This window comes from Chiroxiphia lanceolata, chromosome Z (assembly GCF_009829145.1).
Source record: "Chiroxiphia lanceolata isolate bChiLan1 chromosome Z, bChiLan1.pri, whole genome shotgun sequence".
Taxonomy (NCBI): domain Eukaryota; kingdom Metazoa; phylum Chordata; class Aves; order Passeriformes; family Pipridae; genus Chiroxiphia; species Chiroxiphia lanceolata.
This window is the reverse complement of record NC_045671.1, coordinates 49,217,966-49,245,693: the sequence shown is the minus strand read 5'-3', so window position 1 is coordinate 49,245,693 and position 27,728 is coordinate 49,217,966. Positions and strand designations below refer to the sequence as shown.

Below are 27,728 nucleotides of genomic sequence, written 5' to 3'. Positions count from 1 at the left end.
GGACGAGTGGGACATGCGGCTGCGGGCGCTGCGCGGCCTCCTGGCGGGGCTGCTGCTGCTGCTGCTGCTCGCCAGCTGCGGGGAGGCTGCGGCCCCGCGGCCCCGAGACGCCTCCACCGCCTCCCCGAGCCCCACGGAGGCGGCCGGCGGGGCCGCCACGCGGAGCAGCAGCAGCAGCAGCCGCCTGGCCGAGGTGTCGGCGCCGCCCGAGCAGGGCCAGCCCATGACCCAGCGCGCCTTGTCCGTTCTGGTGCTGGCGAGCGCCACTCTCATCGTCTACTTCGTGATCCGGACCGTGCGGTGAGGGCGGGAGCGGGCGGGCGGCTGGGGGAAACTCGGGCAGGAGCGCTGGGGAGCTCCCGGTGCCGCCTCCCCCGTGTAGGCGGGAAGGAGCTCGGTGGGGCTTGGGTAGGAGCGCATTAGTGCCGGGCCTTTCCGACCCCCTCCTGTGCTCCCCCAGTGGCCTTCGTCCATCAGCCCACCTGAATTTAATTTTGTACTTTCTCCAGCAGGTTGTGACCTGTTTGCAAATTTCTGACCCGCTAAGCTGCCGAATTTGTGCCTCTCCCCGTCTTTCTCAGTAAACATCTTTCTTTTATGGTTTCTTGCACAGTAAACTTACTTATTTTGTACTTTTTTATGGAAAGGGCCCTTAAAAAGCTTGCACTACCAGCCTTTATGTTTCTCATACAGTTAAGTACACCATTTGTGACTGTATTTTTTTTGTCTTTGTAGTTTTACTTGTCTCTGTCGTGTTTTAACTTGAAACTCTTCCAGGCAAGGCCCAAATGTTGTGGTTATGCATAAAGCACATTAATTATGCAGCAAGTTCTCTATGTACTTTTCATTGTAGTTAGTTATGCTGGTGATTATTGTGCCTGGTATTTGCATCACTTATTCCAGAAAGGCAGTCGAAAGGTGGTGTGTGGCATGTACAAGCATGTACAGTAAACTGGGATATTGTGATTGCTCCATAACTCTTACAGGTCATTCTTGAGAAGCCTTCAGTCTTATTTTTGTGTAGGATGCATATCTTGTTATCATACCTAAAAGGAAACCTCATAATCTTTTTTAAGGGAGTAAGAGTAGACAAGAGCACTTCTCAGTGTTAGTGTTTCTCCTAACAGGAGCCCATTGGATTTGGAGGTGTGAGTAAATAAAAGCTTGCCATTGCAGGAGCTGAAGAGAAAAACTCTCATCAACTGCCATTATTTTCTGGATGAGTGGTAATTCCTTGACATTCCAGTTTTGGCAATAGGAAGTTGGCAGTTCTGCACTTGAAACTGTAGTACTGTCTTCTAGGTGCCACCATAAACAGGAAGGTTAAGCCTCACATTATTCTGTAATTCTGCTGCATCTTGCTTTTGAAATTAGGAATAGTTGAAGTGTGTGTTTTTGAATTTGAACTTGTATATGAAAAATTTTTGCAACAGTTATATAAGAAATACAAGGTCTAAGTACACACATCTCTGTTTTTTGAAAGGTTTTCTTGGGATGAATACATATGTCTTGCTATCAGACATAAAAACTTCAGGGCTCTTTTGCAGCCTTTCAACCAGGTGACCTGCTCAGTGGATGAAGGGAAGACAGTGGATGTAGTTTTTGTGGATTTTAGTAAGGTTTTAGATACTGTCCTTCACGGTACCCTCCTGGACAAGTTGTCAAGCTGTGGAGTGAGCAGGTTCATGGTGTATTGGGTAAATAGCCGGTGGAATGACAGGGCTCAAAGGGTTGTAGAGAAGAGCTGCAGCCAGTCACCAGTCGTGCTCCTCAGAGCTCAGTTCTAGGGCCGATTCCGGTCAATATTTTTATCTGAAGGCTGGAGTTTAATGTGCCATTAGCAAGTTTGCTGATGATACCAAACTGGGAGATGCAGTTGGCTTTCTCAAGGGATCTGGATGGATTGGAGCATTGGGCAATCACCTGTGGCATGATATTTAATGAGAACAAATGCTAGAGTTTGCAGCTGAACCAGAATAACACTGAACACAAGTATTAATTGGGAGAGGACTAGCTGGAGGGCAGCCCTGCAGAACGATCTGGTAGTGCTGGTTGATGGTCAGCTCAGTATCAGTCAGCATGGGCAAATTGCATCCCAGATGCATCACACACAGCACAACAAGCCAGTCAAGAGAGGGGATTGTCCCCCTTTGTTCAATATTGGTGTGGCCTTCCACTGACTATTGTGTGCAATGATGAGCCCCTCAATTTAAGAAGAATAGTAAAGCACTTCAGTATGACCAGAGCAGGGCAACCAAGCTGGTGGATGGGCTGGAAGGCATGTCTTGTGAGGAGCAGCAGAGGACTTTGGGCTTGTCTGTTTTGGAGAAAAGAAGGCCTGAGGGCTGACGTTATGGGTCACCAGGGGAGATATAAATGGGACATCAGGAAGCATTTCTTTACCAATATGGTAGTCAAAGAGCTTCCTAGGGAGAGGGTCGTTTGGACAATATCATAGTACCATCCATTAACTTTTGGTCAGCCTTGAATTGATCAGGCAGTTGACTAGATGGTCATTGTAGGTCCTTTCCAACTGAACAATTGAATTCTAAAACAGTCATAGGGTAAAGGATTTTAAGTTAGATTTTGTTAAAAGTCAGGACACTGCTTTAGAGTCATAGCTATGACTGTACGTGAATCTTGCATAAGCATCTCCAGTATTCTTGTAGCTGTAGTCTTTTGACTAATTGGTATATAGAGAAAGTTTCGTGTCATAAGGGATTAGTTTATCCTTTTTTCAAAAGGATTTGTTTGAATCTAGAAATCTGTGCCAGCTTTGTGATGAGTTTTTTTTTTGCATTATCTGCAATCTGAACATTTGCTATGGCTGTCTTAGGTTATTTTTGACTCACAGTACCAACTCACATTCCATATTAACCCATTAAGGAAAAATGGTAAAATGTGGCCATCAGCATTCTGTAAACAGGTGGCTCTGCACAATGTTTGCTGATCTGAATTTTGGATCTTAGGCTAGGCTTGTTCCATGTGTGCAGGAGTAGTTCTGAAAAGCCAGATGGAAGAGTTCGTTGTGTGGGGGCTCACATGGGATCTGGGCCCGTGCAGCAAAGCCCCAGAAAGTGAGAAAAGCAGATGTAAACTGTCAGTGTGTCTGTGATAAGCACTGTGCCTTAATCTGAAACGTGAGTCACTGCCTCTTCCTTCCGCGTTTTGTGAAGCATACAAGGCATTGACTCTACAAGTTCTCTCTTATTCTGAAGTGTAGGTATAAACAATGTTTTACTTGATATTCATAAAAGACTGCACAAATTATAATAAAAATTTTCAGTGTCACCTATAGCTTGTGTTACACCTTTGCTATAACTTTGTTTCGTTTCTCTCTGATTTGATCAGCTGTTCTTTACAGATGCATAAAACACATAGAGAATATGTAACAAGGCAATTTTTTCTCACTGCTAGACCTGCTAGAAGTATACATTTGCATGTATTTTTACTTGGCTCTTACATTTAGCTGCCAAGTGCCTATGTAGGCTTTTTGTATTCAATGCAGTAATTCTGTACAAAACTACAGATGACATTCTTATTGGCCTTAATCATTTCATGTAAACTGTTGACTCTTAAAATTGTCTACCCTCTGAATTTCACAGAGCAGAGTGTTTACACGTCACTTATAAATTTTAAGAAACTTATACTAAATATCAATATAGAGCTATTTTAAGGAATAGTTTTCTTAAATTATTGAAGTAGAAAGTACAGAAATATTCCTGTAACTTAAATGTTTTAAAATACCTTTCAGGCTCAGAAGGCGAAACAGAAAAACCCGAAGATATGGAGTTTTGGACACAAACATAGAAAACATGGAGCTGACCCCATTAGAGCAAGATGATGATGATGATGATACAACACTGTTTGATGCCAATCATCCTCGAAGGTTAGTATTTAGAACCCATATATACTTCTAGCAATAGAAGTGAAGGAGTGTGGGTGATAAGCAGTTTCTTTGAGAAAGCTCACTACTGTGTTTCGTATGCATAGTTGGAGAAGGGATGTCAAGATCACTTGAATTTTAAATGGGCGAGAATTTAGTGGGCAAGAAGATAAGCACCATTTGTCTTCAGCATGTGAATTCCAGAGAAATGGAGAGGAAGGTAGGATATTTTTGTTAAAAATACAGTGTCATTATTGAAGCTTACGTTAAAGTCAACAACTAGCTTTTACCTTTCTCTTTCCTAGTTTTTTTTAGTTTTTTTTCTTGTTTTGAAGCTCCTCAGGTTTTCCTGCGTATTTTCACCTGTGAGTTCTGCTTCAAGCAGCTTTGCTTCATTCTGCATTCTCATTGCTAAAGTAGTCAGCAGTTGATGATCTTGAACGAAGTTTTACATTTGGTACTGCTGCACTTAAAGGCTCATATTTTTAGGTCACTCTTTGCAACTACATAGATAGAGGAAAATTTTGTTATATTTCCTTATTGTCTTCAAATTTGGTTTTATTTCTGTATTGTCCTTACACTTAAAGATTATGATCAATTCAAACTTAAATTTACCCAATTCAGACTTAAAAGTTTTTCTTTTTGAGTAATTGCCACCACACTGCACATATCAAGATAGAGTAAAAAAAATTGATAGTATTTTCATAGTGAGGACTACTGTCAAGTACCAGAAGGTATAAATGATGAATTCTGCCAGTCACAGCAAATAGTTGAATCACACTGTTTAATGTTAGACTGAATAAGTCTCAAGCAGAACAATTCAACAGATGCAATACATGGTGTCTCGAATTAGAAGTACTGGTATAGTAAGGTGTTCTACTGTTTGTCAGGAAATAACATTGGGTGCAGTTCTGGAAACTGAAGTGAAAGGTTCAGTCTCTTAACTTTGTCTCCTTAGGGGGAATCTTTCTGATTAACTTTTTTTCATAAGTCAAAGTCTGTCTTTCTGGTTTTTTTTCCACTGCACACTAGAATAAATTAGTTGGAATATCTACACTTAGTGTTCCTCTGTATTACAGAATCATGTGGCTCTTATAGTTATCCCATGTTACTAGTCTTGCTCCAGTATAATTGTCACACTGTATCCAGGAATTCCCTCAATGTCTTCCTTAAATCTCTTAAATTCTGTTGTAATTCAGCATACTGACTAGACTTTGAGGTATTTGATGGCCAATTAACATGATATTCTTTATAAATGTTTATTTGCAGGAGTATTGAGTATATTGTTTAGTAGGAAGTACCATCACAATAATAGTGTCATCATTAACAAATAGTATTGTACAATTACAATTTTCAGAGCAGATTTCTGATTTTTGGTTTTTTCCTTGTACTTTTCTAAACACTTCAGTCTGAGGGAGAAAAAAAATTCATTTGAGTATTTCATTGTAGAAGTATCTAAACTGTTGTTTCAATATCGCTGAGAAAGTATGTGCTTAAATTATCAAAGTCCTTATTTTGATACTGGGAACTTGAGAAAAAATGGGCTTCAGTTATTTTTAGTCAAGACTGTGAATATACTCTGTTTCTGTATATTGAGATCTTGTGGTGTTCTCCTTTATAGGGAGAAGCTCTTAAAATCTTAAGAGTTACTTTTTATTTTGAAACTGTTCATGTGCAGCAGGAAAACAATGCTTAACAATGTGAATTCACTCCACAAATCTCTGTAGAACAGCTTGATAAAGTGCTGTCCGAATTTTGCAAGGCAAGGGCATTGCTGGGAGGAAAGTTTGAAAGAGGGAGTACTTGAATTTTTTTTTTTAACCTTAATTGAAGGTACTTTTTAAAGTTAATTCATTTCCCCTTGTTTCAACTAAGTCTTTTGCATCTGCATTGAAGCTTAGTAATAAGTCTTCATGTCACTGCTTAAGTAAGAATGACCAAAGGCAGTACAAAATACGTAAATAATCAGAGAGTCACTGAGGACAACTTGATGAAAATGATACTCAAATATTCTCAGATGTCGTTACACTTTGTCCTGACGTTAGCAGTAATTCAGAGAAAGAGTTGGTTGGGGTTTTTTAAGGTAGCGTAAATATATAGTCAGGCTTGGAGCAAATGATTAGAGAACAACAAAGAGAGGCCCTTAGTGGTTTTTGGGTTTAGTGCTTTGTTGAGTAAAGAACAGTTGCAGTTTTGCCTAACTTATCATCAACAATTTGCTTATTCAGTGCATAAGTTTCTTTTCCTCATAACTCATAATAGAAGGCACTAAAAAACTGAACGTAGTTGCAGGAAATTCTAATCTGCATGTTCATATAAATTTGTTATTGACATCAAATTATAGATGTCTTTTTTCTTTATTTCTTTATGACCTGTTTGTGGTATCCACTCTGCTTTCATTTTTCTTTATTGAAACAATCAAACTTTTTTTAAGGTGATGGTCTACAGCACAGAATGCTTTATTAGAAATTCCTATAGGCTACTTCTGGGCTAGCTGATAAGTTTATATGACCTTTCCAAGACTAGGCAGAGAAACTTGCTTCTGTCCTAAAGTAGTAGTGTACTGGTGTCCAGATACAGTTTTCTCCAGTGTTGCTATTTTCTTTCAGAGTTGTATAAAAAAAAGTCCCCAGTGCCCCCTGTTGTAACACAGGTGTAGTTTAAGGGTACTCCCACTGTTACCATCACCATGCCCCTAATCTCTCTGCTGCTGCAGTTTGGGGCAGTTTACCTGAGCAGATGTTTTAGTCATTTTGTTCAATAGCATACTATTAAATGTCCAAGTTGGAAATTCTAAACCTTGGTTTCTCACAATACAGCTTTACATACATGTTAACTGAGGTACGGTATACTCATATCACATCTTTGTTTTTCAAAGTTATATCACACTAGTTGTTTACAATCCTCATTAAATGACTTCACACAGAAACTACTTACTTCACGCTGCAAGGCACAAGGAAAAGCACTTACTCTGTTTTTGTTAGACTTACCAAAGTTTCAATAGGAACTCAGGAGCCTTGGAAGTTCAGAAATACATTCACCATGGTAAATCCCTTTTTATTTTCGTCAATGAGCTATCTCTCTATTTGGAAGGTTTAAATGAATGCAGTTTTTGTGGCACTTTGCTTCACAGTCCTATGGTAACTAAGAGCTTTTGCAGGCAAATTTAATAATAAAATGTCTTGTCTCTCTTGGCTCTTTCATAATGTTTAATCTTCAAAAATGTAGGCTAAATTTCCCCTTGAAACAGGGCATTTCGGATTAATGCATCTGTTTCTTCTGTTGTAGAGAAGTACGTGCCTTTCAGTGAAAGAACTTAATCTTAGAACCAGAGAAGGAGACTGCTTCATGGGAGAAATAAGAAGCAAGAGGGTATGCAAGTGGGGGGGGGCTAATTTAATTTGTGTATATTATGGCATCCTTAATTTCTTGCAATAAGTAATGTACCAATTTGTTGTACCTTTTTGTATATAGAGGATTCTAAATGTATAGCCTATGCGGAGAGAGTGCTAACTGCACTAAAATAAAAACCTATTTGGAAGGGAGGTTACTTGTAAAACAGGGGTTTTTTTGCTTGTTACAAATCTTGTATGCCATTAAGTGTGGTATACACTTTTTTCCTACAGTAATCTGGAATGTTAATTTTATTTTTTTTCTGATACTAAATTGTAAGTAAATATAACCACTGTGGACTCCTCAGAATTGTTAGAACTTAATTTTAATTGGGGAGATGCTTTACTGTTTACAAATAAAAAAACAAACTACTGCCTTCTGTGTTGAGACTTTTTTTAAACTGAATTAATATGTTTTGTGTGAACTTCAGTGAACAAATAAAGAAAAGTTTACAGTGTTCCTACCATTTAGCGTGATACTTCCACACTATACATTTTAAAGGATATTAATATAATAATTTAAAGCATAGTATTGCAACATCTTGCTGTTAAGACTGCTGATTACAACTGTTGAGTCAGGTTTTTTTTTTGTGAGATCATCTGTGGTGAAGTAGAGATAAACCTTTGGTAAAATACTAAATATTATGTAACTCTAAACTGGACTCTTAATATATAAGCCATTTGAAAGACTTAGGTCTCAAAAGACACAGTGTGACTGCAGTGCTTCATAGTTTTAGAAAAGACTGCTGTTTACTATAGATGTTTTGTTTCATGGTACTATTGCTGAAGTTGTTCCAAATTTTAAACTGTTAAACCCCCTGCAAAATTGACCCGGTTCTGTGGTGAGATTTTTGTGTGATTTTTTTTTTTTATGTAGTTTTTCTCTGTGCACAGTTCCTCATCACTCAGTGGCTTGCACTCTGTTTAGCTTACATCTTGAAACATTCTTATTCTAAGACATGATAAACCAAGGAGATTTCTTAAAGATTTCTTAAAGATATTATCAGGGTGAATGGATAAGTTCAAGATTTTATTAAGAGATACAGAGGAGGTTCTTTAATCCTGAAACCTTTTGAAAGTGATTCCCTGCTTTCCTCAATTGGAAGAATATAAACCAAAAGGTTTATGTTTTTGGCATAAGCCCTTTGGATGCTCATGACAGTGTGCTTTACACAAAATGCAATATGTGTAATGTTTTGTGAATGATCTGGACACAGGAATTAGATGTACATTAAGTAAATTCACTGGCAATTCTAAACTGGTGGGAGCTGTGGACTCCCTTAAGGACAGAGAGATCTTGCAGAGAGATCCGAAAAGACTACAGGACAGGATGATCACCAGACACATGTAGTTTAACAAAGATCAAGTGTTGCATTCTCCACCTGGGATGCGGTAATAATACATACAAGCTGGGGGACAAGAGGCTGGAGAGCAACGCTGCAGAAAAACATCTGGGCGTTTGGGTTGATGGCAAGTTGAATCTGAGTCAGCAGTGCCCTGGCAGCCAGGAGGGCCAGCCGTGTCCTGGGGGGCATCAAGCACAGTATTGCCAGCTGGTCAGTTGCCAGCAGATTGTCCCACTCTGCTCTGTTTTGAGCAGTATGTCCAGAGAAAGATGAAAGGTCTCACAGGCAAGACGTACAAGAAGTAGCTGAAGTGACTTGGTTTGTTCAGCTTGGAGAAGAGAAGACAGCAAGCAAGAGTGGCAGCAGAGTGGGAGGTGCTGATTTCCTCTCTCTGGTGACCAATGATAGTTCATTAGGTAAGGAAATGAAGGTGAAATTCAGATTGGACATAGGGCATAACCCAAAAGTTAGCCAGAGATCCTTTTGATATTTATTTATATCAAATTAGGTAACGAGCACTTTGTTTATTGATTTCCCTAAGCTTCACTCAGTTTAGTAGAAACAAAGATTCGTTCATAACAGCTTCAGAAAACCTGACCAGTAAAGACGGAGGATGAAATAGTGCACATTCTCACTCAAGTTTTTCGTTGTTCATGTTTTAAAGAAAAGTCAGTGTCAGTTCTGACAGCTCTCTGACTGGATCATGCATTGTACAAAGAATTACTCATTTCTAACAAACAACTCTTTATTCCTTCCACAACTTTTTCTTAAAAAATCTGGAAAGAACGCTTATAAGTAAGATAAATGGTATTTATGAGGAATCTTTATGAAAATCCTAGTTTTAGGGGGTTTAAACTTGCACAGACTTCTGCAAGAGATCACTTTATTCAAAGGTCTGTATGCCACAAATGTTTTATAACTTGGGAGATTCCACAGGGACAGTGCAATATATTTGCACTGATCTTACTCCTTGAACCCACCTTAGCCACTGTCAAAAAAGAGATTTGTGACTATGTGGATTTCTATTCAGATCAAATACAGTTAATGCTGATGGAGTCCAAAGGCCCCTCATCTTTTTAAACGCAGAAAACATAGTTGTATGGAGATACCTACTGAATCAAAGTAGAAAAATATATATCAACATTATTGTGGTATTTCTGAAAGTTCTGGTAGGTTGTGAAATCAAAGTTTAACTATCCTTTCTAGCAGATTGATTTTTAATTTTCTTTTTCCTGGTATGAAATCTACATCTTGTTTTTAGTCATTTTAAGCCTATTACACTTAAGCTACAGTGAATGATAGAAAGTGCTTTGTTCTGTTGCAGATCTGCCACTTCTTTCAAGATCATTATATTTCATCTTTGTCTTGTCTAAGCAAAGCATGCTCAGTTTCTTTCCTTGCAAGTTACTGTAATGGACAAGCTTACTTAGTATTCTTTCCAGTCCTGGGTCCAGGCAGTTTATGAAGATGTCAAAGAGCACTAGGCTTAAAAAGGAGCCCTGCAGAACCCCACTAGTGATCAGTCACTATGACTGTGACTATGATGTGACCCCATTCACTTGTAACTCTTTGGGCCCGACCTGTGAGCCAGTTCCTTACCCACCACATGATGTGTTTATCCTGGTGTGTGCTGGACATTTTGTCCAGAAGGATATTGTGGGAGACGGTATCAAAAGCTTTACTGTAACAGATGGTTACATCAACTGGCTTCTCTTGATCACTGAGATGGGGAACCTTGTCATGAAAGGAAATCAAGTTTGTCCAGCAGGACTTTCACCTCATGAACCTGTGCCAGCTGTGATGGATGACTGTGTTGTCCTTCAAGTGTTTTTCAATAGATCACAGAATAATCTTCTTAATTTTGCCAGGCACTGAAGTGAGACTGATAGGCCGGTAGTTACCAGGGTCATCCCTCTTGCCCTTCTTGAAAACTGGGACATTGCCAGCTTTCAGTCAACTGACAGCTTCTGTGATTCTGTCTTTCTGTGATTATATGGTGATGAAAACATGTACACAGGTTGTTGCAGCTATCATAGCTTCAGCCTTGAGATGTATAAATCATTTCCCTTCCTCCCCTACCCATTTAAAAGATAAGCTACCATATTTTCAATTTATAACTGTTATTGATTTAGAGTCTTAGATTTTGTAGCAGCTTCAGAACCATTTAGTACTAGACAGTAAATGCAGAAAATAGGGTTCTAAATTAAATATGAGTAACTACACATCTGCTTTATATCTTCGAGCAGGATGGACAGTCTAGAGCTTGTTCAGTCTAAGCTAGGACACGACAGCATTCATTTTCCCAGAGGTCCTGTAAGATCAGGGCTCATTTGCCTGAGCAGCTGTGGTGCCTCTGGCTCCAGTGTTACCTGTTTTCCACTGACAGAATATGAAATATCTGAATGCCAGTGTGCAATATTGATTTAACGAAAGTATTCATAGTCTTTTGGATATAAATAGAAGAGAGTGATTAGGATTTTAATTGATTACATTGGCAACTCTACCATTCTGGAAGAAAAATGCTTAAATTCACTTACGTTGATGTAAATTTCAAGAAAAAGAAAGCTGAAGTAGGATATATGAAAATCTTGTTAATTATAAAATATATTGTTGTTTATTCTGCTGTTTGAATATAAACTCTGTTGTCTTTGGTGCAGATATATCTGTTCTTACTACCTATGAAATGGAAATATTTTCCTCAGTTTTTAACACTGTAGATATTGTTCTGCCCATTTACAGGCCTAGATATAAATAAGAAACAAAATTGTAATGCTTAAAATTTTAAATTAAAATAAAAACTCCCGTGTTAGATTCAGTTTTGTCTTCTTTCTAAAATCATAAAAGGACAAAATTATCATAGAAAAACGCAGGTTGCAAAGTTTTGGGTTTGAGTTTTGGGTTTTTAGCTGGGTAATGTTGCAGCTGTCACTGTTCTGTCACTTCAGCTGTGCTTTTGAGTGCAAAGTGTTAATAGTCACTGTAGTAAAGTACCTATACTCAACACCAAGTACCTATACAAGTGTGAGACTTGCCTTGAATATGACATTTCAGAGCAAAATCCCGATGCAACATTTAGGATTTTCTTTTGTTTAATTTCTCACAGCAAACCCAAGTTCCATTCTCCAGTAAGCAAAACACAAGAAGGCAACTGTGAGTATCTTTTATTTAGCAAAGTTAAATCTGCAGCTTCTTAAAATCTGTTTCTAGTTAAATGGCAAGGTAATAATAGTTTAATAGTTTCAGAATTCAATTTGAATATTTTGTTCAGAGAATATTTAAAGTCTCAGACTGACAGTGGTCTGCAGCCTTGTATGTAGAGGAAGCAATATGAATTCCTTTATGTTTCAGAGCAAAGTTGCAACTGACAGTGGAAAGAAGAGAGCATATATTTTGTACAAGCTTAGCCCTTGACCAACAAGACCATTTTGGGTTGTTAATGTACTGTAATGACCACTGTTGCATGTGCCAACAATGTCCTTTGCACACTTCAAAATCATATCTTCTTGACATTGATCGTAGAAATATTTATGGCAGACTTGTGAGGTACTCTGTGACAATGCATTGAAACATAACATGCCCTTAAAAAATTCTGCAGCAAGGCCTCTGAGGTGTACATGTCTCTTTACTCCCTAGCTAGTAATCAGAAATCTAGTACCCAAGTTGTTATTTAATCTCAGTAAGAGGTCATAGAGATGAAGTATGTGTGCTATAAGAACTTTACTAGCATGGCAAAGTAATATTTTCTAATTACTTGTACTGTCTTGAAGTTTATGAAATAAACTACTGACTCCTGCAAGACTTTCATAGGAGTGTCGGTGGTTGTGGGAAGAAGATGATAGTTTCTCTCTCCTAATGCAGAAATATAGGAGAGTTAACGTTCAGCCTGTATTGCCTAAATCAGAGAAGTGGTATTTTGTTACCAACAACAGCAAAACCAAAAGGGGTCACAAGCTTTTATCCTAAGGGTATTTCTGAATAATGTCACTGTTACATCTGGCACAGAAGGTATCCTGTCATCACTGACAGAGCATCCATCCACTTATTTTACTCACCAAAGCCAAGTGCCCACCTTGTTGGGATTGCTGCCAAATAGTAAAATGTTCTTTCCAGAATATACTACCTAACACTCTTCTACTGACTCCTTGGCTAAGTTGACCGGTAGTCCAACCCTCTTATTTCTTTAATTGTTGTCAGTCAGCATGGACTTCTCTTCAGCAGCAGCTGCCAAACTGAACTCTAATCAGCCGGGCTTCCTCTTCCTTACCAGTCAAGCACTCAAGAAACATGTTTGATTTAGGATTCTTAGTGGTTTTTTCCTCAAGTGACTTCCCAAGTGGGCCCCTCCAGCCATGCAGTGAAGCTGCTGTGAAGAAGGACTGATTGACAAAGCAGGCAAGCTCTGTGAGCTGATCCTATTAACGCAAGAAGGCACTACCCTTCACTGCACAGCTGTCAATGGAACATGGATGAAGTGCTGTCAACATATTTCTTCACTTTTTATTGTGAATTTATGTACACTTTGGGCACTTGATGAAGCAACAAAGTAGTTGCATGTTACAATATATGAGTTTTCTGTCTTGGAAAGGTCATAATTTCCTCTCTGTGACATATAAATACTGTCTTTTATGTTACGTGTTCTTCTGTTAGCTTCTTGAGAAAGAAAGGCTGGGTCCACATAACTTGAAAATAATGAAATGGGATAGAGTGATGTGAAATGTTAAGAGGCCTTTGAGGAGCCATGAAATGAATGGAAAGATGAACCTTGCATAGTTATCATGCAGAGATGATGTCTGCCTTCCTCCCTGTTTCAACAAATCTGCTCTTTTCCATTGTTTAATAAGTGCTGACAATGAGACATATCCTTCCTATGAGATGCTCTCTTAAGGAGGATCATTGTCCAGAAACAAAGGGAACCTGCAAGATACCAGCTTGGATGGTTTACTATTTCTCTTGAGAATTATAAAGTATGCAGCAGATCATGATCATCCTGCCAGTGCAGAAGGCAAATCTGGTGTGTAGGGGATGCCTGAAGGCCCAGTTCGTGGTTACATGGCAGAAGTTAAGGATCCACTATTTCCAGTAGCTTTGATGATTGGAAATGGAGTAATGTTAGCCACTGGAGCAACAAGGGTAAGGCAGTCCTGCTGACAGTGTTGTAGTTGATGCCCCATGTTTGGAGTAGGTGCCAGCGTGAGATAACTGCTTGAGATCATTGCATCTACGTGAACTCTGCAGTACTGAACTGCTGTGCAGCTCATCCCTTGGAGATTAGTGTTGCCTGCTTCACGATTGCAACCAAAGCCCAGAAAATGGAGTTCACTGAGTTGAACACACCACCAGCTCAAAAACTGGCTCAGGAGTGTAACCTCCTGCACCCAGAAATTTATGGCTAAAGAAGTTGCAGGGATCAGCCTGTATACCTGTAATTTTTTAACTATGGTGGGTGTAGACTCAGAAACTGCCAACTCAAAACTACTCATCAGCTTAATCTTTTTTTTTCTTCACTGACCAAGTTGTTGCAGACTCTCCTGTGCTTTACTAGATATCTTTTGAAGTTCTACTTGGTAAAAGCTCTATCTCAGCTACCTCCACCTTGTCAGTCATAGGTTGGTGCACCATACTGACTCAGTGAGGTTTGTGTGGACATTGAAGGTAAACGTCAGGCAGAGCTTAAAAAAACATATCATAGATGAGAGAGAAGCTGATGAGTTGGTAGTGAGAAGAGGCCCAGAACAGACTTGCCGAACTTAGAGCAAATCTTGTAATTTTTGCTTTAAATCATGCCTTCTTCATGTCTTAAATCTTGATTTAGTGATCCCTCTGTGGTTTATTAGTGTAGGTATGAGTGAAGATATATTGAAATCCTGCCATATGGGAATGTTGTATGCATATAGATGAAACTGTGTAGACTAAATAAACCCTTTGAACTAAAGTGGCAGGCTGACCTAGACACAGTCACTCGGGCATGTGCAAACAGGACAGTTGTATAAGTCATGTCTTGTATTTGTGACAGATTTTTTTTTTTAAGGTGAATGCATCTTTGTAACCAAGCACCTTCTATATATAGATGTCAGCTCAGACAAGTGGCAGATAATATTTTCATTTCAAATATAGATTTGATGCGAAAAAGCAATGATGGCTATGTCTCATTACAAAGTATTTAATTCCCTCTTGAGCTCTATTTGAAATAGATTCTTCTAGTTCTCAATACAGTGTACTAAGAGAAGATACAGTTTATTAACAAGCTGTGTGCATATTTAACTCCAGAATAACTGCTCTACTCACAGCTCTGCCTTACGATGCTCTTACTATGCATTAATATTGACGCTTACTTAAATTAAACAAGCAAAGTTATCAAAGCACTTAATCATATACTTAATTCCCACAGAGGTCAACTGGATTTAACTTGATGTCTTATGTCTCTGCTTATCTTGGAGCATTTCAAATAGCAGTAATGAAATTCCAGTTTGTTTGGAAAGATCAGGTAACTGTGTCAGGCTACTGCAAAGCCATTCCCTGTGTATGCAGACAGACACCATACCTTGTTTATGTCAATAAATTATGTGTTACTTAGTAGAACTAAGTGAAACTTGACAGACCATAATGTTCTGTCTTACTCTGAAGTAGATATATTTAAATTAGTCATATGAAGAACTTGGAAATGACTTTCGTATGAAGAACTTGCGAAGCACTTTGATTGCACTTGTTCCTCAACAGATACTGAGAAGGTTATATGCTTCAGTGTGCCAAAAAGAGGAACACTCATTCAACTTAAAATTTGCAATTACATATTTAATGGCAGGATACAATATCAAAAATTCAGCTACATGATGTGTTAAACATTATTCTTTGCTTTATATTGAAGTAAAAATTTGATCAGGTTTCGCTAGACAATCAAATTCAGTGATATCTTCAAAAATAAATGAATTTAATTTGCTTGAAGGTTCTTGTTTGATATGAGTCTGTGTTTAAGACAGATGGAAATCTTTACATGAATTCTGTAATGTCTGTTTCAAGTAATCTTTAGTGTTACCTTAAGGGATTTTTTTTGGTCTTCTTCCTGATCAGAAGTCTGGTTTTCTTTTTTTTTTTTTTACTGTTTTTCATTTACATAGAATTACAATGGTCTGGGTTACACTTTTTTTTTTTAATCTTAAATCTAAACTTTTTCAATATTGTAGTTGATCGCTTAGTTGAGAACTGATCATGAATCTTTATATAGAGTGTATTTCAAACAGAAGTTCTCTGACACTTGTTATGTTCTGTCATAGAAAGCACTTAAAATAGCTGAAGTTACAATACAAAATCAAGTGCTTAAATGTTGGAAAGTATCATTCAGATTTTCTGAGCAACCTTATTTTAGTTCTTATCTATAAACAAAATGATTTTATCAATATTGCTGACTGTATCTCATTTTCCCCCCCACAGGACTTTCCTTGTTTACTGCTGGGTGAAGAAAATAAAGACTTTAATTGTACTATTTTCTTCACACATTGGCATGACTTAGGCCATACTCTGAATTCCAATGTTTTTCTACATAAAGAGCGACTACATTTCTCTTGGCTTTTTTCCAAGACACTCATGCTAATTGTGTCTTAGGCCTTCAAATGAATAAAACACCAGAAGTTCTTATTCCCATTTTGTAGTTAGGGTACTGAGACTGTGAGAGACAAAAATGTTACTGATTTCAGTAAGTTTTCCTCGGTTAAAATAGCTAGAAATTATTTTCTAGGGTGTTGAAGCATTTCATATGTTCTGAGCATGTGTTACTTTTTTCATTTTCATGTTGTAAGAACTTTTACAGATCAGAGCCAGAATCTTCATTTGATTGACCAGCAAATGAGAACTACATAGTGAAGGACAAACTGGAAAAATTTTGAGTTAAAACATGTGTTTAACATCACCTGGAAACTCAGTGGCAGAGTCTGGGCTGGAATCAGTTTCTGTAGAGCATTGTTCAGTTTTGTTTCCTTTTCTTTTTCCTTTTAATCTTGAAATAAAACACATAGATCTTTTATCGTCATGTATCCCCGGTTCATTCGCTGATTGTACTCCATCTGGTGTGCTGAATGAAGCAGGGTCTTTTGGGAAGAATACTTTCTGATTATGTAATTAAGGGCTGTATTGCAGTGCACATGCACAGTGGGGCAACTTTCTTCTGCTATGATTAAAGAAAAATTGTTTGTCTTTGGAGAACTGAGCTAGTAATCAGGAGGAAAAAATAGGAGAATGAACTTAGGAACTGTTAAATTAAACTTGCAGTTGTTTTGGAAGGGGGATAATTTATTAAATATTTTTTTGAAGGAAAAGGGATTTCTTTGAGGATAGGGGTATGAGATGATGTGTTCAAGGAATAAAAACAGTCTTTTGAGTACATTTTCTACAGGTTTCGATTTACTTCATTGTCTAAGAGAAACTAATTCTGAATTTATTTGCTTTGAATAACCTGTTACAAATCTGGATCTGTGATATGCATAAATTATCTAGAATTCAGTAGTAATTTCTTGAGGCTGACGGCAGGAATTTAGTGGTTGGCAGACCAAAAGGTTGAAGGAACCATTTATCTGCAGTTGTAAATTTTAAATTCTCTCTGAGGATATGCTTTACTTCTGCTTGTAGTAGATACATGTCAGCAGTCTATCTTGCTGTGTTACAGCTATGTGCTCTGCTTGCTTCCTTCCCAACATTAGTATTTGGTTTGCTTACAAATAAATGTGACAGACTAAGAGCTTAGAAACTAAGTAAATGAAGCAGACAAGAAAATAGACAGGAAGAAGCAGCATCTTCAGTTTATGGCTACAAGATGTAGAGTCCACTACCAAATGCTACAAACTTTGCATCAGGTAGGGCAAATCATGAATTATTTGCTAGTCTAAACTCTTCTGATCTTCCACTCAAGAAAAGTGAGAGCAGAAGTTTTCCTTTTATTTTTTTTTCTAATGAAGGAGGAATAAAAGAATGTAAAACCTTCATTTAAGGGTCAATTTTAAGTAAGATATCTTTTCTGAATTAGGGAAAGATACGTCCTGTCTTACCATGTAATACAAATTAGATGGTTGGGCTTGGTCTTCCTCTGCTGAAGTTGATTCTGTTGAATGTATGTCTAACGAGTGTAGTTATACTTCGATAAGTAATGAAATATGACAATAAGAAAGGTTTATTTTTATTCTGAGTGAGGAATAACTTTCTCAATAATGCCTAAGAAACTAACTAACAGGAAGTTTATTAATGGTAGATTCCAGAGGAGACTGCTGAGCCTACCCACATCTGTGCAACCCTTGGCCTGAGTTAAAAGTCAAGTTATGGGACCAGGTGGTAACCAGGGGGAAATAGCTTCAACATATCAGTCCTGCCCCCCAACTGCCAGTGTCTGGGGCAAAACCAAGGAGAAATCAATGAACTGGATTCCCATTTGCATGTATGAGTGTAATGCTTGTTGGTCCTACTGGCTCGAATGTGAACACAGACACAACACTTTAGCAGGACTGAGCCAGAGTGGCTGCAAGTGAGAAGAGCTTAAACCGAGAGGTGGCATTAGACTTCCAGCACTCAGAGGTCTTGAAAACACTTTGGATTCCTAAGCTGCAGAAGGTACAACCAAACTCAGTTAATTTCAGCTCTGCTTGTCTTTTAGGCCACATCATCATCATGGCTAGGCTTCGTGAACGAAGATTTGGGAAGTGTTGAGCAGCAGCGTTTAGGCCACAACAGCAGGAGGAAATAGTGGATAGCCAAGAATTAAAATCACTAGTGACTTAATCCTCCTGAAAGGAAGTTGATCCCTGAAAAGGGATGTGTATACAGAAGTCCACTTTTCAGATCAACCAGAGTTTGTGAGATAATTGCAATGCATGTTTACTAATACTTGGTTTAAGTAATTTCAGTGTTTAACAACTTGTGTTTGTTGTTTGGTATTCAAGGTTTCCTTGGCTAAGTCTTCCTTCCTTTCCTTTAATTAAACATGATTTAATTCTCCAGGGGAATAAACATTTTTTTCCCCTCACATTAAAAATTATTCCTTGATTTCCTGTTATTCTGATGTGTAATAGCATATAAATTTTAAGGATCTTCCTTAGTAATTTCCTTGGCCACAGGGTGTCAGCACTAAGCATCAAGCCCAGAGCGCTCTGTTTCAAGGAGTTCACCAGGACCTGGGGGGGAGGAATGAGGAGCACCAAACCCTCCAAAGAGCCCCAGGTGCAACGGTAGGGCTCCCAATAGCTCCTTCTTCTGTTTGGAGACACAGTTATCAACCTGAGTGTAAATTCTGATTTCAAATTTGTTAACAAATGGAGTCTCTGACAGATGGCTACAACTTGACATTGATGCACAAAACCAATTATAATGTTAACTTTTGCTGAAAGTGGCATGAAATATTCAGGTGAAAGGACTTTTTTTTCAAGCTGCTAAGGACACAATCAAGTAAAATGCAGGACTGCCTTCCAGTAGAATCAAGTAAAATGCAGGACTGCCTTCCATTAGAACTAGGAGAATGAGTTTTCCAAATTCACACCAGAATTTGCTATATAGCAGAGAATAAGTAGATACTAGAAGTAAGTCACCATATATTTTAGGTATGAAGGATGAGGAGAACAATAATTTCCATTACACTTAGCTAAGATAGATTTTACTTACAGAATTATATTGACCGATGTATTAAAATAAAATCATAGGATCGTAGAACGGCTCAGGTTGGAAGGGACCCTGAAAATCACCTGTTCTAGCCCCCTGCCATAGACAGGGACACCTTTCACTAGACCAGGTTGCTCCAAGCCCCCTCCAGCCTTGCTTTGAACACTTCCAAGGATGGGGCATCCACAGCTTCTCTGGGCAACCTGTGCCAGTGCCTCACCACCCTCACAGTCAAGAATTTCTTCCCAATATCTAATCTAAACTGACTGTCAGCTTGAAGCCATTCCCCCTTTTCCTGTCACTACATGCTCTTGTAAAAAGTTTCTCTCTATCTGTCTTGTGGGCTTCCTTCAGGTACTGGAAGGCCACAATTAGGTCACTCCAAAGCCTTCTCTTTTATAGGCTGAACAATCTCAATTCTCTCAGCCTTTGCTAATAGGAGAGGTTCTCGATCCCTCTGATCATCTAAGTGATCCTCCTCTGGACTTACTCCGTGTTCTTCCTGTGCTGGGGACTCCAGGGCTGGAGGCAGTACTGCAGGTGTACTTGAGTATTTATATACTTGACTACTCAAAGTATTCTTGAGTAAACATTATGAGTGTAATACTCAATGTATTTCAAGTATAGTTATTTTGAAATTATGACTAAAAATAACTACTCCATGACTTAAGCAGTAAATGAGTAGATATTTGTCAGTAATGGGCTCAGTTGTAAGAGGTTTGTTAGCACTAAAATCTGACATGATGCCCTTTTTCCAGCTGATGGGCAGGCATGGCTGAATCTTGTCATAACAGAGTTATAAGTTACTGTAAGTAATGCAGTAGTCTGTCCTTCATTCTACCTTCTTTTCAACCTGTTAAACTTTACTTCATATTGTAACAATGGATCTTTAATCAATCTATTTATTCATCCAGACTGCATATGAAAAACACCCAACAATGTGATTACTGTGTTTGTGAAACAAATTAAGAGAACTATGTAAAATTCAACAGACCATGTATCAGAAATGTGGCCTTGAAAGTAAATATTTTTCACTGTCTGCTGCTTTAAAAAAGCTTTTTATTCACATATGTTATAATCCTTTACTGTGTGATAATGCTTTTTTTTTATAAATATCATCAGTATTTTTTAAGACTAGAATATGTTGTATTGATTTCTTTTGTTTGGACTGTGATAGTAAACTCAGTTTCTGGAAATAGTGTTGTAGGTGATTTCTCATCATTCATTCATTTATGTCAAAGTAGAGAAAAATGGATGCAAAGAACTAAAATGGAATTAACCTTGCTGACATCCTAGATCAGGCTAGGAAAGTTAGAATCAAGTTTCAGTTGGGATCATGATGAGATTAGGCCTTCTGTAGCCTTATTTTTTTAGGGACAGAAAGAAAGAAACTTACATGCGATATTTTAGCATCTATGATCTTACATCTCAAAAAAAAGTTTTTACAGTCAAAATTGTGGAGTACATATTTTTAAAATCCTTCTGAGTAGTGCCCAAATCTGAATGACCACATCATTGTATTTAGATTCTAGTAGTGCACTCTGGACTCCTATTTAAAAATATCCACTCTTATCTTTTAAATAATATGCTATTGCTTATAGTTTCACAATTCTTTGCAATCTAAGTTCTTTGTTGAAACTTCCTTCATTTTTTGCTTACTCTAGTTAGGTACATGTTTAAAAACTCTCTGTTTCTTTACCAAAGTCTTTCTTTTACAATTGGAAGACCCGAAGTAACCAATACATTTTTTTAGTCAGGACAAATACCTTCCAGTTCTTTTGCAATTGCTTGCAGTTAGTTTGTTTACCTGATCTCCTACACGTCTTCTTGTGTGAACTGCTTTTATAAGTTCAGTACTGCTGCTTTTGTAAAAGTTTGTAAAGTTTACTAAGTGATGTGTACTGGTGGTTGTGCAACCCAAGACAGAGGTAGGAATTCACTGAGGAAAATAGTAATTAATAAATTAAATACCTTGAATACAGCTGATTCTCTATACAACTAGTGTACACTAGTATTCTTACTTAATGTGCAAGTTAATATATGCTATTATTTTAATTCACAAAGTTAGCAATTATTTTAATGTGATTGGTTATATTTGACACCAGAATAGAATTTCTAAACATATCATTCTGATATGTAGATGATAACTACTTCTGTTACTACTCTATAAAATCTGCAAATGAAAGAACTTTTGATTGTTTGTAAAGAGAAATACAACTAAACTTTTAGAAAAAGGTAGGAAATAGAATCCGATGTATCATAGAATCAAAGAATATCTTGAGTTGGAAATAACCCATAAGGATTGTTGAGTGCAATTCCCTGCACTTCACAGGATTACGTAAAACTGATCCATATGACCAAGTGCTGTGACCACTTCCCTGGGAAGCCTGTTCTAGTGACCGACCACTGTCTCAGTGGACCTTTTCCTAATGTCCAATCTGAACCTCCCCTGATGCAGCTTCATTCCCTTTCCTCGTGTCCTGTCACTAGTCACCAGAGATATCAGTGCCTGCCCCTGCAATTCCTGCCCTGAGCGATCTGTAGATTCCTATCAAGTCACCCTCAGCCTTCTCTTCCCCAAGCCAGGAAGGGTCAAGGTAACAAAATGAAGGGACAAGAAAATAAAAGTTAAATTAGCATAGCGGTATCATTGATTGCACACTGCATTTTTTGTCCAGCATTTTGAGTTTCGTGACTGCTTTGAACTCTGCCTGTTTCTTCTTTGCACTGACATTCATTGTTAATCCATTTCTAAACTGTGATTTCTTCTCTCTTATCCTCTCACTTCTCAGCATTTAGCTGGTCTTCAGCTTCTTGTACTCCTTAATCACTCTTATATTTTGACCTTTGGATTCTTGACTGCCATTCATGATCCTAAGCTAACATCTAAATGGGATATAAATGAGTAAACCCTGGGAAGCAGGTATTTTTCAGGCTCTAAAATTACTATTTCATACCCAGTGTTGCACATAAGAAACCATTTACAATCTCACTTAATTTCGGTGAGTTGATAGACTCTGTAGTGTAATAAAAATGTGAACTAAAATGGTTTTAGTACCTTTGTCCTCAAACAGACTACACTAATGACTATGATCATATGATTCATACATCCTTTTAAACCTCTTTAATTTTGGCCTCTCTATCCATGGGAAATATGGTTAGGCTGTTTCTTGAGTACACAGAAGACACAGTTTTGCCTGAATCTAGGGGAAGCTTTGGAAATTTTGAAATTCTGTGAGACTCTTACCAATTTTTGGTTTTTTTACTGGTATATGAAGCATAGGTGTAGCTGCACTTTAATGTCTTCCTTTCTGGCTACAGAGTAAATCACGATAAAACAATGAGGGCAGGAGACAGGAAGTGACAGCTTGGGTAGAGAAAATCAAAGTTCTCAGATCCTTCAGTGCCCTTGGAGGTAGAATCCAGAGACGAAGGAGGCTGAAGAAGTGCCAGGATGAAAGATTTAGTGGAAGAGGGCAGCCCTATGTCTATAAAAATGGAAGGGGAAAATTGGAAATCAAGACTAAAGGAAAGATCGTCATAGCTGCTTAAATTTTGTTACATGAAATGCAATGTGTTCGGTGTCCAAGGGAAAAACAAAGCAGGTAAGGAGTCCTGTAGACAATGCGTGCTGTGAATTCTGATACCAGATGTAGAATAGTCATTTTCCATCTCATTGGTTCCCATAAGATCCCTTCCTTAATGCAAGAAGATTTTCCAAGGTGCATCACTGCTGACACCACCCTTCCTAATGGATTTCAGACAGGATCCAGGTGCTGCAAATGAGAGGCTGTCTATTTTATCCTTTGAGATAAAGACCCAAGTCATTTTGTGATTCTATGATTCTGAGTTGCAAGAAACACCAGTACTTAGGTCAGCTCCTCTCAGGAGAAGTGTATCAATTTTGTGACACATGTAGTCCTCTGGAAGAGAAATTTCCAAAGAGAAGTCTCTTATATCTCAGGCCATTGGCAGCTGTCTAAAATGAAAAAACTAGTGCCAGTCATGAGTAAGCCTCACATGCTTCTGTGCAATAAACATACCCTCACTGGTTGGGTATTTACAGAGTATTTCACAGTAATTGCAGCAGTGTGTTGGTTCAATGTGCTTCTATGCAGGTGAACAGTTTTTAAATAGAGCAGCTGAATTCTTTGGATCTTTACAAGAATATTAAGGATTTTAGCTGGAATTTTTATTCCTAACTGTCAGCAAGGTCACAAGCTATCTGTATGTTCTTCGTATAGATTTATAAATATGGGAACTGTCTCAAGTATATATCATACCAAAGTCACTGAATCTTTCCATGTTAATGTATTTGTGCTATTATCAAGTCAGGAGGAATGGAATAAGGGATCTATGCTTAGAGATTGTTGAAAGTCCACACAAGTTATTGTGTACAGTTTCAAAGGAAATTACAGTGCTTACATGGAATGAAGGTATTTGGCTATGAACACATTTTCAGAATATTTAAGTTAGTAAATTTCAGAACCTGATACTTATCACTCATATCCTGTAGCTTTTAAAATATCAAGGGCTCAAACCAATATTATATTAAATATTCTCTAGAAATGTTGTTACCTCCTAGACTTACCTGAATGTGTCATGTTCCTGATGGCCACTGATGAGACAGTTCAGATCAGTTAATAATCTTATAGTCTCCAGGCAATTTTAAGCCATAGTTCAGGAATTAGTATGGGTCAGAATAGTATGGTTGTGTTTCAAACAGATGTTTTGCATCTATCAAATTTTTGTATGAAGAAAAAATATTACTCTACTTTGATGGAAGAGAAATATTCAATCAATGGAGACACTTGTCAAAATATTTCAATGTAGGGAGCACTATGGAGGATCCAAGTGTCAGAAGTCAGTACCCATCACTACAGACTAATAGTATTAGTTTGGAAATGTTGCTAGCCAAAAATATAACCTGTTGAAGCTAAAATATTACATAGAAAAATGTTTATTTCAGCAAAAAATGTTTTCTATTTTTATAAATGTTTATACCCCTTATTTTCTTTGCAAGCAAAAATATAACTCTTTTTTCCAATTCCTGATATGAAACAAAATTTCTAGTGTCAAATAGGCATTTGCCCTTCCATTTTAGATCTTAATTACATTTGAAATTTCATTTGAAATAATGAGCCAAATATTCAACTGTTCTTAAAGTAGTGATATGTTAAATTTCAGTCAATTATGAAAAATAAGTTTAGAGCATATTGGCATCTGCAAAATACCTATCTTTTTCAATTTTGTCCTAATCTGAAAGAACAACAATTCTTGTAGGTACAAGAAATTTCTGAAGAGCAAAACACCCTTGTATAACCTGGACAACAATTTTATTTCCCCCAAGCTCCACAAGTCGGTTTCTTTTCCATGAAGTACAAGCCTAGAGGAGGTTTTCATGACATTCAATTACTAAAGGCAAGTCTGAGGTTTTGATTGCACAAGCTTGATCCTCTGGTTCCAATAAACCTAGACATTGTTTGGCTCTGCATAGCTGAAACTAGACTTTAAGAAAATCTTCATTCCTATTTAGGCACTTAAATAGCCAATAGATTTTGAGAAAAAATCAACTCTTATTGTGATACTGATGCTCAAATTTTTAAGAGAGAACTGAGGTAGAGGTTTAACAAACATGTCTGTCTGTAGTAAAAGAACTTTCTATTAAAACCAATTATAGTTGCTTTTGTTACAAAAACCTAGCTATAGACCTATTCATAGATAGCTGTGAAGGAGTTTAAACAGGCTCCCAGATGAAAAATTAATCATTAACCATAAAATACTAAAATAGAGCTGAATAAGCAACTAAAATATGTGCTTGGCAGCAGAGATATCTGGAACTTTATTGGGTTTTTTCACTTCTCTTTCTCTTTGCTGCATCTGCCTGTGGTGGAAGATGAGGTGACAAAATCATTACAGAAAAACACAGAGCAGAGTAACACACAGGCAAAACAGTTTCCTCCTTTCTCTCCCTCAGTGCTGGCCACACAGCCACCTCAGCTGTGATCATTGGGCTAGTAATTGAAAAATGGAGGAGCATACAGATGCTGGAAAACCCCGAGGATGGGAAATATGGGTATTGGCATTTCTTCCTCTGTGTGTATGTGTGTTTACATACAGAAGGGGCATACTCTTTCTTATAGTTATGTTTTTTTCCTCTATCCTTGCCCCTATAATTTCTTTTGCAGGCAACAAATCACTTTATAACATATCGTTTATGCTTCCACATTTAGTGGCATTTCCTACGACTTTTGCAGATCCTGCTTAGCTCATATTTTTTCACCCATTCTCTTTCTCTCCTTCCCTTCATCCCTCAAAGTGTACAGCCTTCTTCAATAGTAACACAACTCTTCACCTTTCTTAGACAAAGACAATTGCATTATTCTTGAAAATATTTGGCTCTCTGACTGTGCTTTTGTATTGCTTACTCAGCAATATGCACAAAGATTCTGCTGTCATGTTATGTCTGGCACATACATAAACCTGTACAGCAATTACATGAAAAACTTCTTGCAGAAATGTTGAAAAGGTCTGTGTTATGGTTTGTTCAGAGATAGGCAAACTAGAATGCAACTTAGAGGCTGAGAAAGAAACAGAAATTCCTTCCCTTCTGTGCCAAAAAAGCTGATTGCATTTATCAGTTCCAGCCTTCCACAAGTCTTTGTATCCTTTGATTTTTTTTCATTCATCTTTGTCACCCCAGGTTCTCTTACTGAGGCTTGCCAGTGCTTTTCTTGCTCTTTGAATGTCACCTGAAAGTGATTACTGCTACCAAAGATTGTCTGGTATTTGAAAATTCAACGCAAGTGATGTTGCTGAGAAAGGTTGATCATACACTGCCTGTGACACAGCCTATGAGCTACTGATTAAACTCTCTAAAAATGTCAGGTTAGTTTTGCTAGTTCATTGTGCTGATTCTTCAGACTGGCTGTATTCTGATGAGCTTCTCCCTTTTTTTCTCCTGTCATTTCAGGATGGCATCCTCAGCAAATTCACAGACAACATGAAGCTGAGAGGCAGTATTGATCTGCTGGAAGGCAGGAAGGCTCTGCTGAAGGGTTGGACAGGCTGGATCAATGACCTGAGGCCAATTGCATGAGGTTCAACAAGACCAAGTGCCGGGTCCTGCCCTTGGGTCACAACAACCCTGGGCAGTGCTACAGGCTGGGGACAGAGTGGCTGGAAAGCTGCCCAGGGGAAAAGGACCTGGGGGTGCTGGACCAGAGCCAGCTGGACATGAGCCAGCATGTGCCCAGGTGGCCAAGAATGCCAGTGGCATCCTGCTTGGATCAGAAATAGTATGGCCAGCAGGAAAGGGATTGTCCCCCTGTACTGGGCACTTTTGAGGCCACACCTCAGGTGCTTTGTTCATTTTTGGGCCCCTCCAGGCCAGAAAGACCCTGAGGTACTGGAGTAAGTCCAGAGAAGGCCAGTGGAGCTGGGTAAGGGTCTGAGCACAAGTCTGATGAGGAGCAGGTGAGGGATCTGTGGTTTAGTTTGGAGAAAAGGAGGCTCAGGGGAGATGTCATCACACTATACAACTACCTGACAGGAGGTCGTTGCCAGGTGGAGGTTGGTCTCTTCTCCCAGGTTACAGGTGACCGGATGAGAGAGAGGAAGTGGCCTCAAGTGGCCTCTCTACACCAGGAGGATTTAGATTGGATATTAGGAGAATTTTTTTCACTGAAAGTGTTGTCAAGCATTGAATTAAGCTGCGCGGGGAAGTGGTGGAGTCACCATTCCTGGAAGCATTCAATATATGTGTGGATGCGACACTTGAAGACATGGTTTAATGGTGAGCATGGTGGTGGTGCTGGGTTAATGGTTGGACTTAATGATTTTAAAGGTCTTTTCCAACCTTAACAAATTTATGATTCCATGGTATGGAATAGTTCCACAATAACAGAGGAAAAAATTGTTAGTCAGGTAGCAGAAATGAAGGTGCCAGGACACAAGTTATTGACAAATAGATCAGAAGAAGTGTCCAACATCAGTGGACTACTGTCTACCCCTATTGCAAAGTCTTTAAGATTGTAGAAGTGAATATAGACTAGACTTTGTCCTGGAATGTGCTCTAATAAATGTTTGTTTCGTCTTGAGGATGAAGCAAGCATACTCCTGTTGAAATTAAAAAACAAAACAAACCAACCAACCAAACAAAAAAGGGCAGGAAAAAAAATAAAAACCAACCAAAAAAAGCCCTCAAAACCAGCAACTCTGTATACTGATGTAGTAAAGAATGGGATAGAAAGATAAGAAATGTATAATATAATTTCATAGTTTAAAAATCATTAGAGTTTTACTGAAAAGGAGTAAACATTCATCATTTTGAAAGGGTGCCTGATTGCCTAAATTGCATGTACAAGCTTTCTTACAGCCTTCAGATACATAAAATTTCAATAGCATACATTTCTGCAAAGTTTCATAAATTAGCTGTTCTGAATGCTAGCTTCTCAATCAAGAGGGAAAAAG

The 27,728-nt window shown here is 38.2% G+C and overlaps 1 protein-coding gene across 3 annotated transcripts; it reads left to right on the top strand.

Annotated features, from left to right (window-relative positions):
• On the top strand, positions 1 to 26,360 carry FAM174A (family with sequence similarity 174 member A). Of its 3 annotated transcripts, XR_004354579.1 has the most exons (4): positions 1 to 300; positions 3,755 to 3,889; positions 3,994 to 4,106; positions 7,175 to 7,655. XR_004354579.1 is itself a non-coding variant. In XM_032675982.1 (3 exons), exons 1-3 carry the CDS (start codon positions 14 to 16, stop codon positions 26,261 to 26,263), a joined length of 456 nt encoding a protein of 151 aa, XP_032531873.1. In that variant the 5' UTR covers positions 1 to 13; the 3' UTR covers positions 26,264 to 26,360. The 3 variants fall into 3 exon arrangements, 2 of the variants coding, with proteins under 2 accessions (XP_032531873.1, XP_032531874.1); XM_032675982.1 differs by lacking the exons at positions 3,994 to 4,106; positions 7,175 to 7,655 and adding an exon at positions 26,230 to 26,360; XM_032675983.1 differs by lacking the exon at positions 3,994 to 4,106.
• Positions 26,361 to 27,728: the final 1,368 nt, after the last annotated feature.

Bases quoted from the DNA above. Each gene is read 5' to 3' on its own strand.
- FAM174A (XM_032675982.1), top strand. From the start codon at position 14: ATGCGGCTGCGGGCGCTGCGCGGCCTCCTGGCGGGGCTGCTGCTGCTG. The intron at 301-3,754 runs GTGAGGGCGGGA...AATACCTTTCAG, and splicing joins TTCGTGATCCGGACCGTGCG to GCTCAGAAGGCGAAACAGAA. The intron at 3,890-26,229 runs GTTAGTATTTAG...CTGTCATTTCAG, and splicing joins GATGCCAATCATCCTCGAAG to GATGGCATCCTCAGCAAATT.